Below are 17402 nucleotides of genomic sequence, written 5' to 3'. Positions count from 1 at the left end.
ATCTCCCTGATGGTGGCCTCTTTCCTGGTCTTAGCATTCCAGTCTTCCCCCATGATTCGGATAATGTAATCTCACACAACAGAGAAGTACAGTTGGAGTTTGTCACTGTTGAGTCTCCTCAACTCCAGCCAGACATCTTCACCACTCACCGCTTCAGCCAGACGATTTTGCAGCTGCATACCCCAGTCGTCTGAACGAGCGATCCAGGAAGATGTGGTTGAGCATCTTCACCAGGGATACAGCTTCCTGGTATTCATAAAACCTCTGCTGCAGCTGTGACAGGCTACAGCTGTCCCCAAAAACCCGGGCCAGTATCTCAAAGATCCACAGCGATCGCCTTTGAACATCTGCGCTTCTCCCCAGTATTTTCCAGCGAGACTTCCCGTATAGGTATTTTGCTTCGGTCGCCTCTAAAGTGGACACAAGTAACGTCCCAGAAATAGCTGTAAATCAGGAAGTGAAAGGGAGGGAGGAACTCGGAGGAAATTACCATCACCAGGGAAGTGATATTGAGCAATTTGTTGGAGCTGCGGGCTGACAAATCCCCCAGGTCCAGATGAATTTCATCCTAAAGTCTTAAAAGAAGTGGCTAGTGAGATAGTTGATGCATTGGTTTTAAGTTTCCAAAATTCCCTACATTCATGGAAGGTTCCATTACATTGAAAAATAGCAAATGTAACTCCTTTATTCAAAAAGAGAGGGACAAGAAATCAGGAAACTAGAGGTCAGTTAGCCTAACATCTGTCAAAGGGAAAATGTTAGAAGCTATTATTAAAGATATTATAGCAGGGCACTTAGAAAAATTCAAGGCAATCATGCAGAGTCAACATGGTTTTGTGAAAGGGAAATCATGTTCAATCAATTTATTGGAGTTCTTTGACGGAATCACATGTGCTGTGGATAAAAGAGAACCAGTGGATGTACTGTATTTAGATTTCTAGAAGGTATTTGATAAAGTGCCACATCAAAGATTATTGCAGAAAATAAAAGCTCGCAGTGTAGAGAATAACATGTTGGCATAGATAGAAAATTGGCTAACTAACAGGAAGCAGAGATTTGGCATAAATGGGTCTTTTTCTGGTTGGCAGGATATGACCAGTGGCATGCCAGAGGGATCAGTGCTTGGGCCTCAACAAAGTGACATAGATGGGTTAAGTGAGTGGGCAAAGATCTGGCAAATGGAGTATAATGTGGGCAAATGTGAAATTGTTCATTTTGGCAGGAAGCATTAAAAAGAAGTTTATTATCTAAATAGTGAGAGATTGCAGAGCTATGAGATTCAGAAGGATCTGGGTGTCCTAGTGCAGGAATCAGAAAAGCTAGTATGCAGGTACAACAAATAATTAGGAAAGCTAATAGAATGTTATAATTTATTGTGAGGGGAATTGATTACCAAAGTAGGGAGGTTATGCTTCGGTTGTACAGGGCACTGGTGAGACCACATCTGGTGTATTGTGTACTGTACTGGTCTGCTTACTTAAGTAAAGATGCAGATGCATTAGAAGCAGTTCAGACAAGGTGTACTAGACTAATACCAGGAATGGCCGGGTTTTCTTATGAGGAAAGGTTGGACAGTTTAGGCTTGTATCCACTGCAATTTAAAAGAGTAAGAGGCGACTTGATTGAAACCTTTAAGATCCTGAGGGGTCTTGACAGGGTAGATATGGAGAGGATGTTTCGCCTTGTGGGAGAAAGTAGAACTAGGGGTCACTGTTTAAAAATAAGGGATCACTTATTTAAGACAGCGATGAAGAGAATTTTTTTCTCTCAAAGGTTTGTGAGTCTTTGAAATTCTCTTCCTCAAAAGGCCATAGAAGCCGAGTCTTTGAATATTTTTAAGGCACAGTTAGATAGATTCTTGATTAACAAGGGGATGAAAGGTTATCGGGGTAGGCAGGAATGTGGGTTTGAGGTTACAATCAGATCTGCCATGATCTTATTGAATGGCGGAGCAGGCTCAAGGGGCCAAGTGGTTTACTCTTGTTCCTAATTCATACGTTTGTATGTTTGCATGCTCGTATGTGCAGATGTTCCATTTTGAATGCCCTCAGCTCCCTCTCATTGAGACCTTTGGATGCCATGACCAGCTGTGCATCCCCGATCCAGTCCTCAGCTGCCAGGTCATTGGACGTCTCCGATCTTCCCCCATCGGCAAGCAGGATATCCATGATGGGATATTCTGTCCTTCGCCTGCTATGTTAACGGAGGGGACACTGGAAGGCACTTTCTGGTCACTGCTTCGACTCTCAGCTTCACCCTGTGAAGCTTGCTCCTCAGCTGGAGCTGCAGATACTTCAGCCTCCCTCACTGACAGGGCCAGTTTCAGTTCTTTCATCACCTACTCCATCTCAGCCAGGCGCCTTTCCATTTTGTCCACCATGATTCGATGCCTGTGCTGTGAAATCCCATTCCTGACACCAAAATGTAACATGAGATTCAAGCGCACTGACAGTACAAAGGTTATAAAACAGGATTCTTTATTCCACTGGCATCAAAACAGTATCAACCCTCCAGGGAAAGCCTAACTTCAAGGAATAAACTATTTGCAGAGAATATTCACGGCCAATGCTCCAGATCTCTGCTCCATTCATGACCTTGGCACCACAACACAGTGACTCACCAGTTTTGATCTGCTGCTTCAGTTCCTGGCTGCAGTCCTACTCTCCTCTCTCTCCATGAGGCTTTTCAGGCTCAGGAGTGTTGCCAGTCAGTCTGTTTAGGGTCTCTAATTCCCTTCCCTAGCTCCTTAGCCACCCTCAGGGGCTTCAATCTGCCTGAGGCTCCTGCAACACTGCCACTCAATCTGCCACTGCCAGTCTCAGTGATAGGAGGCATAAAACTATCTTTGTTGTAAAAACCCACCTGGTTCACTTATTCCCTTTAGGGAAGGAAATCTGCTGTCCTTACCTGGTCTGGCCTATTTGTGACTCCAGACCCACAGTCACATTGTTGACTTTTAATTGCCCTCTGAAATGGCTTAAGAAGCCACTCAGTTCAAGGGCAATTAGGGATGGGCAACAAATGCTGGTCTTGCCAGCATTGCCCACATCCCATGAAAGAATAAAGTAACTCTGAGACTTTAGAGCCATGGTACAGTAAGATTCAATAAAATGTAGATACTTGAACAGAGGAGTGCATTCCCAATGCAATGTATTTATTCCTCTCAAGCTGCCTGGTTACAATTGATACTTCTCCCAATATAAAGAAACATAGAGATACACAAACCCAGTCTTACATAAAATGAGGTTAGAATTTTCACCCTCCTCACCTCCAGAAGAAATCTGTCAATGGGAATAAGAAATCAGATTATTAAATGAATATTCTGCCTCTCTGTGAGTTACCATGAATTCACACTTTCCTAAGTGAGATTAGCAGATCAGAACCCAGTAACTCCATTGGATAAAGTGTTGGCATTTTAGTCAAATTTATCAGAACTATGATTTTAATTTGGATCTGAAATTTGGCTACTATTGTTGGGTAGCTTTTATTATCCATAAGACATTCCATGCACACTTTGTAATTTTAAAAATCCTATAATATCTCTTGCATTTTGAGTTCCTTACACTCTGTTCAAGGTGATTGGGATGTCCAATTATTTTTAAGTAACATAGATTTTGCAAGGGTAGGAAATTAGTTTGTCTTTGATGGGAGGGGTTCCAGCACTGGGAAATGGAAGACTGTTTAACTCTTAACCTTCATCCTGCATTCCAAAATCAGAGGTAAAATGCTCTCTACTCTATTCCAAAACTCTCACCCCCTGGACTCTCACTCAGAACGTTCTCTCACTCAGTACTGTAACGTTTCCATTCACTACAGTTCTCCTCTCAGGGTTCATCTGCCAGTTACTACCAAATAATATGTACTTTCATCCTGTGGACTTGCACACAACTGGAAGCTGGAATAAGATTGAGTAAGTTCATTCTCATTAAACTACTTACGGCCAAAAGGAAAGACTTGTATCCCATCCGAACAGACTAGATTTTAACTCAGAGCTTGGAGGTGAAAGGGCAGTGATCCAATGGATTAATACCACACATTCACTCCCCTGATTCAATTATTCACCACCACCTTCTCAAGGGCAATTAGGGTAGGCAACAAATGCTGGCGTTGCCAGTGACACTCGCATCCCATGAAAGAATTTTAAAAATCACAGAGTGTAAGCAAAGCAAAAGTTTGTTTTTAAGGCAATGGTTTCCTTTGATGCAGATACGATAACATTTAATTAAACCATGTAGACTTAGTGACATACTTCACATGCAGTCTTGGAATAACCTCCAACACAGATCATGGTGTCTATCACATCGGTTCCCCACCAGTCAGACCGGCTGCAGGTGTCGTATTCGACCGCTGGAAGAAGCGCTTGCTGCAACTTGCGTGGTTTAGGGCCCTTTGCTACATAATGTCAAACACAACGTCAGTCAACATAAAAACAGATCATGTTTCATTCTGGTCCATAGAAAGAAATTCAATAATACAATATCTAATTTGAAATCTTTAATTGGCAGCACTCTGTTTGCACATGGTGGCAATTTGGTACAGATAACTCAGGGAGTCCAAGTTGCCATGGCAAGTTTACTGCTATGGATAGTGATGGTAGAGCCTCCAATGTTCATTTACATCACATGGCTGACCAGGAATCACTCCCACTCTTACCACCTGCCATTGGCACGTGCTGCAAGGATTTACAGGTTGATACTCAACCTGTTTGGCCACACTATGAACATACCTTCCTTGGCCATCAAGTCCTGGGTGGGACTCAAATCCAAAATTTTTGGCATTGACACAGGGCCACTACCCATTGCATCACAAGTCCTCTTCCATTCATTGGCACTTGCACATAATGCCATAATTACTAGTGCTAAAAGGGTCAAATTCTGAGGACATGTTTCATGGACTAGGCTTGAATTCTCTCAGGTATAGCAGATTTAGGGATGGCCTAATGAATTTGTTTAAAATATGTGATGAAAGTATAATAATTTTCATAATATTTTTCTGGCTTATTGTGAAATAGATTTATGTGAGTAAGTATATTTGGGTGTGTCTTTGTATGATGTAATTACATTTGGTGTCAAGTAGACTGCAAGCTTGGAATCATCTAAAGAAGCTAGATGCTTGACATGCTAATGAGTAAACATGGATGCTGGCTTAGCATGTAAGGTGTGAAGAGAATTTGCATTTTTAGATAGATGAAGGGATTATTTGGATTTTAAGGGGATCTTAGTCTGTTTACAACTAGCCAGATAAGCAAGGCTAGGGAGTGTGTTTATTTTTCCCAGAGGTTACTGACAATATTGACAACATGAACGTTTTTATATTATGAGGAAGATACAATTTCAAAGATATATGGAGCAATAGAATTTACATATTAAAAAGAGAGAAACATATATAAAGGAGAACGAAAGGCTATGTAAAAAGAAGGCCATATAAGATCTAACAGGAGTGTGTGAAATAGCCCTAATGAAGCCTCCAGTCTTGTATGCATGAGTCCGCTGTGTAAGTTGGGGAAAAGTCATTGGAATTCCACTGTGTTAACTTGCTGGTTCTGTTTAAAATCTAAAATCTATTTTAACCTGTTGCCTTAAAGGGGGTGTGCAAATATTTTAATTTTATTTTTAAAATCTCTAAAGATCTTGGTGAGCTCATTACTTCTGAAGTTGGTACACACATCTTCTCATAATAAATACAAATTGCAAAACCATTGTGATAGCTTGATGAAGTTTCCCTTGTGGATTTGGTCCACCTGTCAAAATTCATCTACCATGTCATAGCAAATGATTGAAGAGTTTGATAGGGTTGAGAGAGAAAAACTCTTTCCTCTGATGGGGGGATTCCAGAACATTGTGGTATGATCGTAAAAGTTGAGCTAGGCCATTCAAGGGAGATGTCAGGAAGCATTTTCTTACACTAGAGGTAGCAGAAATCTGGAACTCTTCCCCCAACAAAATAATTGTTGAGGCTGGGGATAAATTGAAAACTTAAAAACTGAATTTGATAGATTTTTGTTTGGCCAGGTTATTATGGAACTAGGATGGGCAAATGGAGTTAAAATGTAGATCAGCTATGATTTAATTAAATGCTGGAACAGACTCAATGGGTTGAATGGCTTCCTGTTGTTGTTAGGTTCCTATAAGCTGACATACAATAGATATATAGAATTGTTTCTATCTTTGGCTATCTATATCAGCAATGCCCATAGTGCATGAGTAGCTGTGGTACTTGTCAGTGTTTTATTTCCACAGTGAGGGTACATTTGCACACTTTTTGTTGCTCCTTCACTGGCAGCAAGAAAATTCTTTGAATGGGGATTTCTTTGAGTGTTCCTTTGGCAGTGCTGCAGAGGAAGAGGCAGAGGATGTATAATGTGGGGAGGAGAAAGATTGGTGCAACTGTACCTGATGTCCACTCAACTCAGAAAGCAGGTGTCTAACACTAGACACATATAGCCTGGCTACATCTGAAGAGGCGTCCCAAGTGAGGAGCTTGAGATGTTAATGTGTAAGATGGCCTAACAGATATCCATAAATATTATGATAAAAGCAAAATACTGCGGATGCTGGAAATCTGAAACAAAAATAGCTGGAAAATCTCAGCAGGTCTGACAGTATCTACAGAGAGGAACACAGTTAACTTTTCGAGTCCGTATGACTGTTCATTAGAATCTGATGAAGAGTCATATGGACTTGAAACGTTAATTGTATTCCTCTCCGCAGATGCTGTCAGACCTGCTGAGTTTTTCTATAAAAATTATGTTGGGCATGATTCCATTCATATGAGTCCAGCATTTCAGAGATTATCCACTAAAGAGAACAGGCAGGACTAGCGTCTTGACGGATTCCAGAAGGATTTCAGATGAGATGTTAGGTTGATGTTAGCCCTTTTAGGTTGGCATAAAAGGTCCATTCGACCTATTTGAAGATAAAGAGTTCTCCTGGTGGCCTAGGCAATGTTTATCCTTCAGCCAACAGCTAAGATAGATTATCTGGTCATTTATCTCATTGGTCTTAGTGGGAACTTGCTGTGCAATTGTTTACTAAGTTTCCCTACAACAGTGGCTACTTTTTGAAAGTACTTCAATGGTGGTGAGGTGCTTAGAATATCCTGAGGTTGGGAAAGGTGCTATAAAGGGCAAGGTGCTCCTTTTTTTCTTCTCTCTATTAAAGTGCAGGTGTTGTTTGAGCAATAAAATACTAGCAGACATGGAAATGAGAAACCCACTGGGATTGGCCATGGGAATGAGAAACCCACTGGGATTGACCATGTGAATGAGAAACTCACTGGGATTGGTCATGGGAATGAGAAACCCACTGGGAGTGGCCATGGGAATGAGAAACCCACTGGGGTTGGCCATGGGAATGAGAAACCCACTGGGATTGGCCATGGGAATGGGAAACACACTGGGGTTGGCCATGGGAATGAGAAACCCACTGGGATTGGCCATGGGAATGGGAAACACACTGGGACTGGTCATGGGAATGAGAAACCCACTGGGATTGACCATGATGCGTTTTTGTTTAGTAATCACTAGCTACTACCATTTGAAGGAAGAGAGAGATGAGACAGCTGACTGCTTGGTGAATACTGGAGCTCTGCCTACTGATGAACAAACCTGGAAGATAGACAAAGTATAGCATCAACCATTGGCTGAGAGGAAAGCAAGCGAGAAAGTCTTGAATCTCCATAGTTCCCTTCGCAACCTCAGGGTGTCCAAAGCGTTTACAGCCAATGAAGCATTTTGAAGCAAGGTCACTATTAAAATTTAGGATTTGCAAATGCCAAATTGTGCACAGCAAGCTCCCACAAACAATAATGAAATAAACGGCCAGATGATTTGTTCTAGGTGCTATGTGAGGTATAAAGTATAGGCCAGGACAACTCCCCTGTTCTTCTTCAAATAGCGCTGTGGGACTTCTCACATTCACCAGAGAGGGCAGCTAGGCCCTTTATTCAAATGACAGCACCTTCAACAGTGCTGCACTGCCTCAGTACTTGCACTGGAATGTCAGCCTAAACATTTATCCCTGAATTGGAGCTTGAGAAGCAAGAGTGCCAACACTAAGCCACAGCTGACATCAGAGGGTGCTGTGATTCCAGGTTTTTTCACCTAAATCCATTATCCAACCCATTCCAGTTCAATCATTCTGACCACAACACACTGACCCTACCAAAGACTGGCAGGTCATATCAAACAGCATGCCCCTTCTGCTGTTCACAACAAGCAGGGTACAGACCGTACCCAATCAGCCCGTGCTTGCAAAACTCAAAACGCTGTGTCCGACATTTTGATGTGATTCCATGATTGGTTAACATTTGTTAAATAATCCTCAGTGCGCTAAGAATTACACTGACAGCCAATTTAAGATTGTCAGTCAAGCTTGCAATGTGGTACATTTATGTGTACTGGAACCTACATATACTAATACACAGGGCCCTGTTCTTTGCAGACAGATAGAACATGAACACACATTGTGCCTGTTCCAGCTTTGCAAAATAAGTGACAGCCGTTTGCTAGTTCATTCCCCAGGGCAATATCTTGGCCGATCAGAGTCAAGCTGCTTGGTTTAAATTTCAAACAATGCTTGGCAGTTAACTGAACTGTGCCATTCATAAATCAAAGGGAAAGTTAGCAAGTCAAAATGGCTAATTAAATATGTGCAAGGATAATCAAAAATATTTTTACAGATTAAAGGAATATATTTTGTTGTGTGTTTGCTGCCTAGGCGGGGGTTTTGGGAATTGTCTATTCTCAAGTCTGCAATTTCTTAAAACCATTACTCTTTATTTACAGCAAGTATGTACACATTTGGACCTCCATACGAGGTTGGAGCTTCTCCTCCTTCTGAATCTCTCTTACAGTCATTTGGTAGTGCAGAACATGAGTCTTGCTGAAAAAGAGACATTTTTTGTTGGAGCTTTTCAGCTTGGACTCACAAGGACAATGCGCAAGAAAATACCAATGTCAGGTGGAAACAACATATTGAGAAAAGAGTGCTGATTGGTTGGCAAGTGGACTTTGATTGATAGGAGCGTTGCCATGGAGAATGGTTAATGGTAACTGACAGTTAACTGCCAAGCATTGCTTGAAATTTAAACTAGGCAGCTTGACTCTGATTGGTCAAGATATTGCCCTGGGGAATAAACTAGCAAACGGCCATCACTAATTTTGCGAAGCTGAAACAGGCACAATGTGTGTTCATGTTCTATCTGTCTGCAAAGAACATGGCCCTGTGTATTAATATGTGTGGATTCCAGTACACACAAATGTGCCGCATTGTAAGCCTGACTGATGATCTTAAATTGGCTGTCAGTGTAATTCTTAGCGCACTGAGGATTATTTAACAAGTGTTGTCCAATCACAGAATCATATCTAATGTTGGACACAGTGTTTTGAGTTTTGCAAGCATGGGCTGGTTGGGTACAATCTGTACCCTGCCTGTTGCGAACAGCAGAAGGGACATGCTGTTTGATAGGATCTGTCAGTCTTTGGTTTGTCTGGCCTTCATACCTAGCATCACACAGGCACTGAAATTCATACACCACACTATTCATTTGTGTGATAGGTAGAATGTTTTTTTGGCTTGACAGCAGCATCCTGTTAGTGGTGAATACCACTCACGTTGCTACTGGATAGTAGCAGCATGAAACAGCTAGCTTCACCTGTTGCACAAATCTTTGAGATACCTTGCCCTTCCAATGTATTCTGAGGTAGACTGGGCACTTTTCAGGGTCCAAAGTGATACTTTGGACCCATTCATGAGTTTGTGTGATGTACAGCACAAAATTATCTGATCAGGGTCGTCATTATCCCACAGGATGTCTTTGATGTGTCCCATTTCAGCATCATTGTCCTGATGAGTGCAAGATGAAAAGCTTTGACAAAAATTGTCTTTTTTTCAGCAATACTTAAAACGCTCTTACTTTTCAATCATGTGATCTGACATGACATCAGTGCCATATTTGCTTCTGATATTAACCCTTTACTCTACATCTCTCTATCCCTATCATATTTACATCCTCCTACATCTTCCCCTGAAGCCTGAGACTTCACAGGATTAGTCTTTGAGGTACCTTGACCAATCTCCCTGATCTTGTCCTGATCTCCTTTTGAGAATATTCCATACTCTCCCTTCTGTCGGTGTGAGTGATCTTATCCTGGGTGGCTGTAGAGCTTGTAGTAAGTCTTTCTGTTTCTTCAGGATCTGAGTAGTCAGTCCAAGTTTCTATTGGCTTTCTCTCCAAGGATATTAAGCTGCTACGGTTTCTCCTTATGATACCGTGTTTGTCTCAAACCTGTACAATCTTGGTTGGGGAGTTTTTTCAATGATTGGGCCTCTTCTGTTGATCTCAGACCCATATTCTCTACCCGGGCTTCAGCAGCGCTAACTCACGTGCTCTATGTCTGTTATTAAAGTTCTGGCTTGGTTGTTTCTCTGTTCTTCTTCACGTTGATTTACCCTCTCGTGGTCCTTCGTGGTGATATTCGATTTGAGTTTTTGTTCTAGAGATAGAAGCTGTGTTCTCAATTTCCTACCCGTTAGTAACCCTGATGGTGAGAAACCATTTTGCAGTGATGAAGTTCAATGATTCAGAAGAGTTAGATTAAGGTCTTCGTTTTTCTTCAACAAATCTTTAATGGTTCTTATCCCTCTCTCAGCTTCTCCATTCACTTGAGGATAGCGAAGTGGACTGGTTACATGAACAAAACCATATTCATTTGCAAAATTGTGGAATAGCTCATTAGCAAATTGTGCCCCAGTTGGACACGACAATATCCGGAATGCCTTGCATTGAATAAATTCTCTTGAGGGATCGAATGGCTGCTTCTGCTGTGATACAATGCAGTCTGTTTACTTCAGTCCACCAATGGCAAAAGTCACGTTTTCACTTTAAATTCAAATAAGTCTATCCCCAGACACTCCCACAGCCTTGATGGAAGAGAAGAAGGAAATATGGTTCTTTTTATTCTTGGCTGTTTATGGCACAAGTGAGATGGTTAGAAATCATTTCTTCTATAGAGTGGGTAACACCTGGCCACCAGAGTGGTTGCTGTGCTCCTGCATGACACTTTGCTATTTCTATATGACCTTGGTCAAATTTTTGAAGAATATCAAACCAAAGTGCTTTTGATATGCCTATTCTCTCTTGAAAACTCATGACTTGTGAATGACAGTGAGGTGCCAGTGATGTTCAAAGTATTGCTGTAGTTTTGGGTTAGTGGGGTTATAGTCTGGCTATCCTTCCAGACAATATTCTCGGACATGGAGACATTCTTCATCTTGTTGCTGGGCTTGCTTTATTTCCTGCAACTTTTTGCAATAGCTGGTAAGTATTGAGTGATTAAGAATGTATATGCTTCAACCTTTTCGATGAGGTGTAAATCCTCTAGTTTAGTTCCTTCTGATGGTATTCATAACAGTGTCTGCCATTGTTTGATACTTCCCTTGCACATACGCTGTGGTGGAGTCATATCTCATTCATCAATCTTAATCTGAACTGTTGGATTCTGGGTAGCATCTTTGCAATTTCTTTCATGTTCAAAAGAGTGACAAAGTGGCTTATGGTCTGCTTTTATTTTGAAATGCAATCCCATGGCATAGTCTGAAAATGTTTTGCATGCCCACATTGCGGCAAATGCTTCTTTTACTATCATGGCATATTGCTGTTCTGTTTCTGTTAGCGACCTAGAGGCATAGTAGACTGGTCACCTCACTGCATTTGAAATAAAATAGGCCCCCGGTCCTGTAGACAATGCATCTGCTGCTACTATGGTTGGTTCAGGATCATAGGGTTCCAAGATTTCAGAAGAGATTAGAAGTTGTTTAATCCGTTCCAAAGCATTTTGCTGATCTACATTCCACTGTTGACTCTGTCTCAATAGCTGTCTCAAGGGCTCACTGACCTCTGCTAAATTTGTTAGGAACTTGCCAACTTGGTTGACCATCTCAAGGAACCTTTGAAGCTCAGTTATGTTCCTGAGTTGCAGAAATTCTCTGATCATGTCCATTTTTTGTAAATCAACTGTGATTCCAGTGGCTTGTACTATGTAATCTAGCATAAATAGGTTTGGCCAACTCACATTTTTCATTTAATATTAGGCCTGCATCCTTTAAGACGCTCAGGACTGCTCAGATCCTGCGATCAATCTCTTCTCTCATGGATCCATGTATGAGTATATGATCCATATAGCATATTACACCTTCCATGCCTTCTAAAGTGTGAGACACTGTTCTATGGGAAATTATTGGAGCAGACATTATTCCAAATGGCAATCTATTGAAACAATAACGACCAAAGGGTCAGCAATCTGGATTCTTTGTCCAGAGGCAACTGTCAAAATCCACTGTTTGCATCTAATTGACAAATAAAATGCTCTTGGCAGGGTTTGCATCTACTGAGGCCATTGGGTGATTCTTGCATTCCACTGATTTGTTTAGTTGAGTTACATCCACACAGATTCTCATAGAACCATTTGGCTTTGGGACCGTAACCATTCCTGAACACAATTTTGTTGGCCTAGTGACCGGTCAGATAACCCTTTGCTGCTGCATCTTTTCAATTTTACCTTTGACTTTGGCCAAGAGTGGATGTGGGACTCCTCGGTATAAAGAGGCAAATTGGTTCAGCATCAGCTCATGATATGGCTCTTCGTCTTCAACTTCCCTACCCCAGTAAACTATTTTGGAAACTCATTTCAAAATGTACCACTGTAATTCTCATCAGCAACTTCATCCACAATATAAATTCATTTCAGTTTTAGGCATGTTTTTCTGCTTAGCAGAAGCGCTCCTGATTTTGAATGACATAGAGAGACTTGCGGATTTCACAATTTTTATATTTCACTTTTGCCATGAGTTGGCAAACCTTTAAAATTGTCCCACCAGAACCTTGTAATTTGATAGATGAGGGTTGCAATGTAATCTTTTTGAGCTATTTGACTTCATCTGATAATACAGAAACCCCTGCCCCTGTGTCTAGTTTAAACTCTGCAGGGTGTCCATCCATTTCAGGTTTAATATTCCAATACTTGTTTTCAGTATCATTTACCTCCTCCAGGATGGTTAGTTACTTTGCTTGTGATTCTTTCACTTCTTGGATATGACTCTGTTTTAAATTTTTCTCCCTCTTTTTACAGGTTGTCAGTACTTCCAAGCGACAGTTTTGAAGTGGCCTATTTTTCTACAGTTTGTTGCATTCTGCCCCCACCCTCCACCGGCTGGACATTCATCTCACTTGCTTGGTTTGTTCATGCCATAGATATCTCAGAATGGCAGTTGGCACTCTTTCTCCCATTTTGGTGGGATTAGACTTTTGCACGTTTTCTCTCTTATGGCCTACAAGCTGAATGGTCTAACTCGATCTTATCCGCAGGGCCTCTCCTTCCCTGCAAACAAACACCCAATTCTGCTTCCTGAGTTCCATTTCCCTTGCAATCTTCTCTGTCCATCCATTTAACTAGTGTTAAATCCTCTCTTGCCTTTAAGAGATCTGATAATGCTTCACCTAGGACCCTGACTACAATGCTGCTACAAATCAGCTCATCCTTTAAGATTCCATAATTGCAGTTCCCTGCCAGCCTCCAGAGGTCATTGATTAACAAATCCATGCTTTTGCCTGGCCTTTACTTTCTTTAATTAAATGCAGCCTAGTCTATTATTAAATTCCAATGGGATAAGAGTCGAACTTGCAGAACCTCTTCATAAGAAGTTGATATCTCATCAACCCCCTGCCTTGTTGTCACATCGTTAACAATTGATCCTACAGCAATAAGTAGCATACTAACCTGTTCTTTTTGATATTTTTGTGTAATCTTGAAGCAGATCCATATCTTGTGAACTGTTTTCCCCAGTTGTCTTAGCTCTGGGCCAGTTGCAAGCCTTCTGCACTCAGAAATGATCCTGGGAGTGGAAGTGTGGATTCCACGCTTCTGTTGAGTCCTGGAATTGTTCCTGCTTCTGTTCCGCTGCTCCTGCTGTTGCTGTTCCTGTTGCTGCTTCAGGCCTGTGCTCACTGCTGTCTGGTCTCTGGATCTATGTCACAGCTTGCATCTCCTGTTCCCTTGATATTTCAACATCTCAATTTTTTTTCCTTTTGTACTTCCTTCGTGGATGTCTTTTCTTGTCAGCTTTGTATCTTTTGTTTAAGGTTCAGTGGGTCTTTTACACACTGCCGCCATGTTTCATTGTGTGGATGAGGTCTAGATTGGGGTTTTGGCGATTGTCTATTCTCCCAAAGTATGCTGCTCAAGTCTGTAGTTTCTTAAAACCATTACTCTTTATTTACAGTATATGTTTACATATTTGGACCTCTGCACAAGGATAGAGCTTCTCCTCCTTCAAGATCTCGCTTACTTCTCAGTCATGTGATCCGATATCATTATTGCATCAGCATTCTGATGTGAACCTATTACTCTACAAACTGATTCACAAGAGAATAGAGAAAGATATGCAAAATTAAGTGAAATTTAAGAAGCTAGGAGATCAATGGAGAAAAAGATATTAGATAATTGTGTTAGCAATGGCCAAACTAGCGATGTTTGAAGTTAGAAAATCCACCTGCTTTTATTATTGCAATAAAATGCGACAGGCATTAAAAGAAGCCTCAGGACAGATTCAAATCAATTCACAAGGTGTTAAATGAGTACTTTGCAGCAATTTTCACTCTTGTGTTCAAAGCTAAATTACCAGCCAGGGGTTATGTTGTAGAGAAGAAAATAACTGAGGATGTTATTTTACAAAGGATAAGGGTCCTTATTATTGGTATTAATGACATCCACCAGAGATGTTTTTTTTCTTTCTTTCATGGATGTGAGTGTAAGCATGATTGGCAAGGCCATCATTTGTTGTCCATTATCCTTGATCTTTCTAGGCCATTCCAGAGGGCAGTTAAGAGTCATTAACATTGCTGTAGGTCTGGAGTCACACATAGGCCAAGGAAAGATGGTAGACTTCCCTCCCTAAAGGACACTAGTGAACCAGAAGGGCTTTTATGACAATCAACGATAGTTATCATGGTCACCATTACTGAGGCTAGCTTTAGAGTCCAGATTTATTAATTGAGTTTTAATGTCAGCAGTTGTCTTGGTGGTATTTGAACCCATGTCCCCAGAGCATTAGCTTGGCCCTCTGTATCACTAGTGTAGAGACATTACCACTGCTCCTCCACACCACCATTTCCTCCAACTTAAAGAGATTAAAGAGATGGGAGACATGCTCTGAAAAGCTCTTCCCCATATCTTTAACAGCTTACTAGGCACTGGGATTGTTCTGAAGAAGAGTCATACTGGACTCGAAACATTTTGTTTCTCTCTCCACTGATGCTGCCAAATCTGCTGAGTTCCTCCAGCATTTTCTGTTTTTATATCTGGGATTGTTCCATTGGATTGAAAGGATGCTAATGTTGCTCTGATTATCATAAAGGACGACAAGTCGAATCCTGGGAACTTTGGGCCCATTAGACTGGAGTCAGTTATTGGGACAATGCTCGAGGGGATCATAGAGAGATGCTTCTTATGATTACTGGCTAGAAAAGGAGACATCAGTGACACTCAACGCAGCTTTTGGAAATGAAAGTCATGACTTACTAATTTAATGTTTTGAAGAAGGTCTATGTTAGTGGATGAGGATTTCAAATATTGTCCACTTGAATATTCAGAAACCCTTTGATAACAATATGTTGCACTAAGACATCAGCAAGAAGGTTTTACAATGCGTAAGAATTGGATGTACCCCTGCCAGCAGAAAGTTAATATTAAGAGCCCTGAATATGCTTGAAGGCCGGTCACTGGTGGTGTTCCACACACCACTTTGCTTTCGACCATCTTCATAAATGACCCAGAGACAGGTGTTGGGGGATGGTCCATGGGTTTGTGGACATTACAAAAATCCCAGCATGCTTTAGGACAGTGGAGGAGAACAAATTTCTATGAGCAGATTGGGATGTGCTGGGAGATTGGCACCACATCCACAAACATTCACACCCTCCACCACCGACGCACAGTGACAGCAGTGTGTACCATCTACAAGATGCATTGCAGCAACTCACCAAAGGTCCTTAGGTAGCACTTTCCAAACCTACAACCACTATCATCTAGAAGGACAAGGGCAGCAGATACATGGGAACACCACCAACTGGAAGTTCCCCTCCAAGTCACTCACCATCCTGACTTGGAGCCATATCGCTGTTCCTTCACTGTTGCTGGGTCAAAATCCTGGAACTCCCTCCCTAACAGCACTGTGGGTATAACAACAGCTGGACTGCAGCGGTTCAAGGAGGCAACTCACCAGCACCTTCTCAAGGGCAATTAGGAATGGGCAATGAATGCTGGTCCAGCCAGCGAAGCCCGCATCCCATGAATGAATATTTTTTTAAAAAATTCTGCCAAATAGTATTTGACCTGGATAAAGGCAGGTGTCATGCATTCTGCAGGAGCAACATGAAGAATATTTACAATAAACATGGAAAAAAATGGAAAGGGGTTGAGAGAGTAAGGATCTGGCTAAATGGGTTCATAATTCCCAAACAGTTCATGTATATAAGTTACGCGAGGGTAGATGTCAGGAGGTTTGTCTTCTGTCAGAAGATAGTAAGCCTGTTGAACAGGTTGTTCAATCATGAGTTCAATGCCGACTCTCTACAAAACTTTCCGTCGGCTGCCAATCTGGGAGTAAGAGGCTGTTGACAATTCCTCAAAATCTGGCCTCTTGAGCATCCCCAATTTTAATGCCACCTGCGCCACCTCATCCCTTTTGCCATTGGTGGCCATGTCTTCAGCTGCCCAGGCAGTAAACTCTGGAATTTCCTCCCTAAATCTCTCTGCCTCGCTTCCTCATTTTCCTTCTTTAAGATACTCTTTTAAACCTTAGCTTTTGGTCACCTGTCTTAAAATTTCCTTGAGTGGCTCGATGTCAAATTTTGTTTGATAACACTCCTGTGAAGCACCTTGGGATGCTTCACTACAATGCAAATGCAAATTGTTGTTTCAACTTTCAATAGCCCCAGTCACAGTATCCATGAGAGAAGCAGTGCCTATTCTACAGTCAGGTGTTCAGAAGCAGTTTCCTGCAGATGCTCATGGATGCTGCTCGCTTGGACTCCAGGTTTACCAAGTCCTCATAATTAAGCTGCAACAATGCAAGAGCTGGCTCTGCAGAATCTCCAACATATCATGCAGAGCACTCTGAACATCCTCCGAGAAAAACTGCATAAAGTACTAGCACTTCACCTTAAGCGTCCCTCAGCCCATTCATGACCCTTGCAGCACAATGTTTGGCCCCGCCCCTCCATTTAGCTGGTTCCGACTCCTCTACTGTCATGGCCACTTGCTGCACCTTTCTAAATGAAACTTCCACACTGGGTGTGTCTGGGCAGACACTTGTGCAATGTTTGTAACAGGTGTTTGGAAGATG

General features: G+C 41.7%; 1 protein-coding gene across 1 annotated transcript in view; it reads right to left on the bottom strand.

The window, feature by feature from the left end:
• LOC121288423 (chymotrypsin-like elastase family member 3B) overlaps positions 1-17402 on the bottom strand; it is a 65917-nt gene that overhangs the window by 25358 nt on the left and 23157 nt on the right. The window contains exon 3 of the mRNA XM_041206956.1: positions 4250-4392. Coding sequence (XP_041062890.1) covers positions 4250-4392 — 143 coding nt within the window. The remainder of the gene's footprint in view (positions 1-4249; positions 4393-17402) is intronic.

The sequence above is a fragment of the Carcharodon carcharias genome, chromosome 15, assembly GCF_017639515.1.
Source record: "Carcharodon carcharias isolate sCarCar2 chromosome 15, sCarCar2.pri, whole genome shotgun sequence".
Lineage (NCBI taxonomy): Eukaryota > Metazoa > Chordata > Chondrichthyes > Lamniformes > Lamnidae > Carcharodon > Carcharodon carcharias.
The sequence above is the reverse complement of the archived record's forward strand: the minus strand, read 5'-3'. Positions and strand labels throughout refer to the sequence as shown.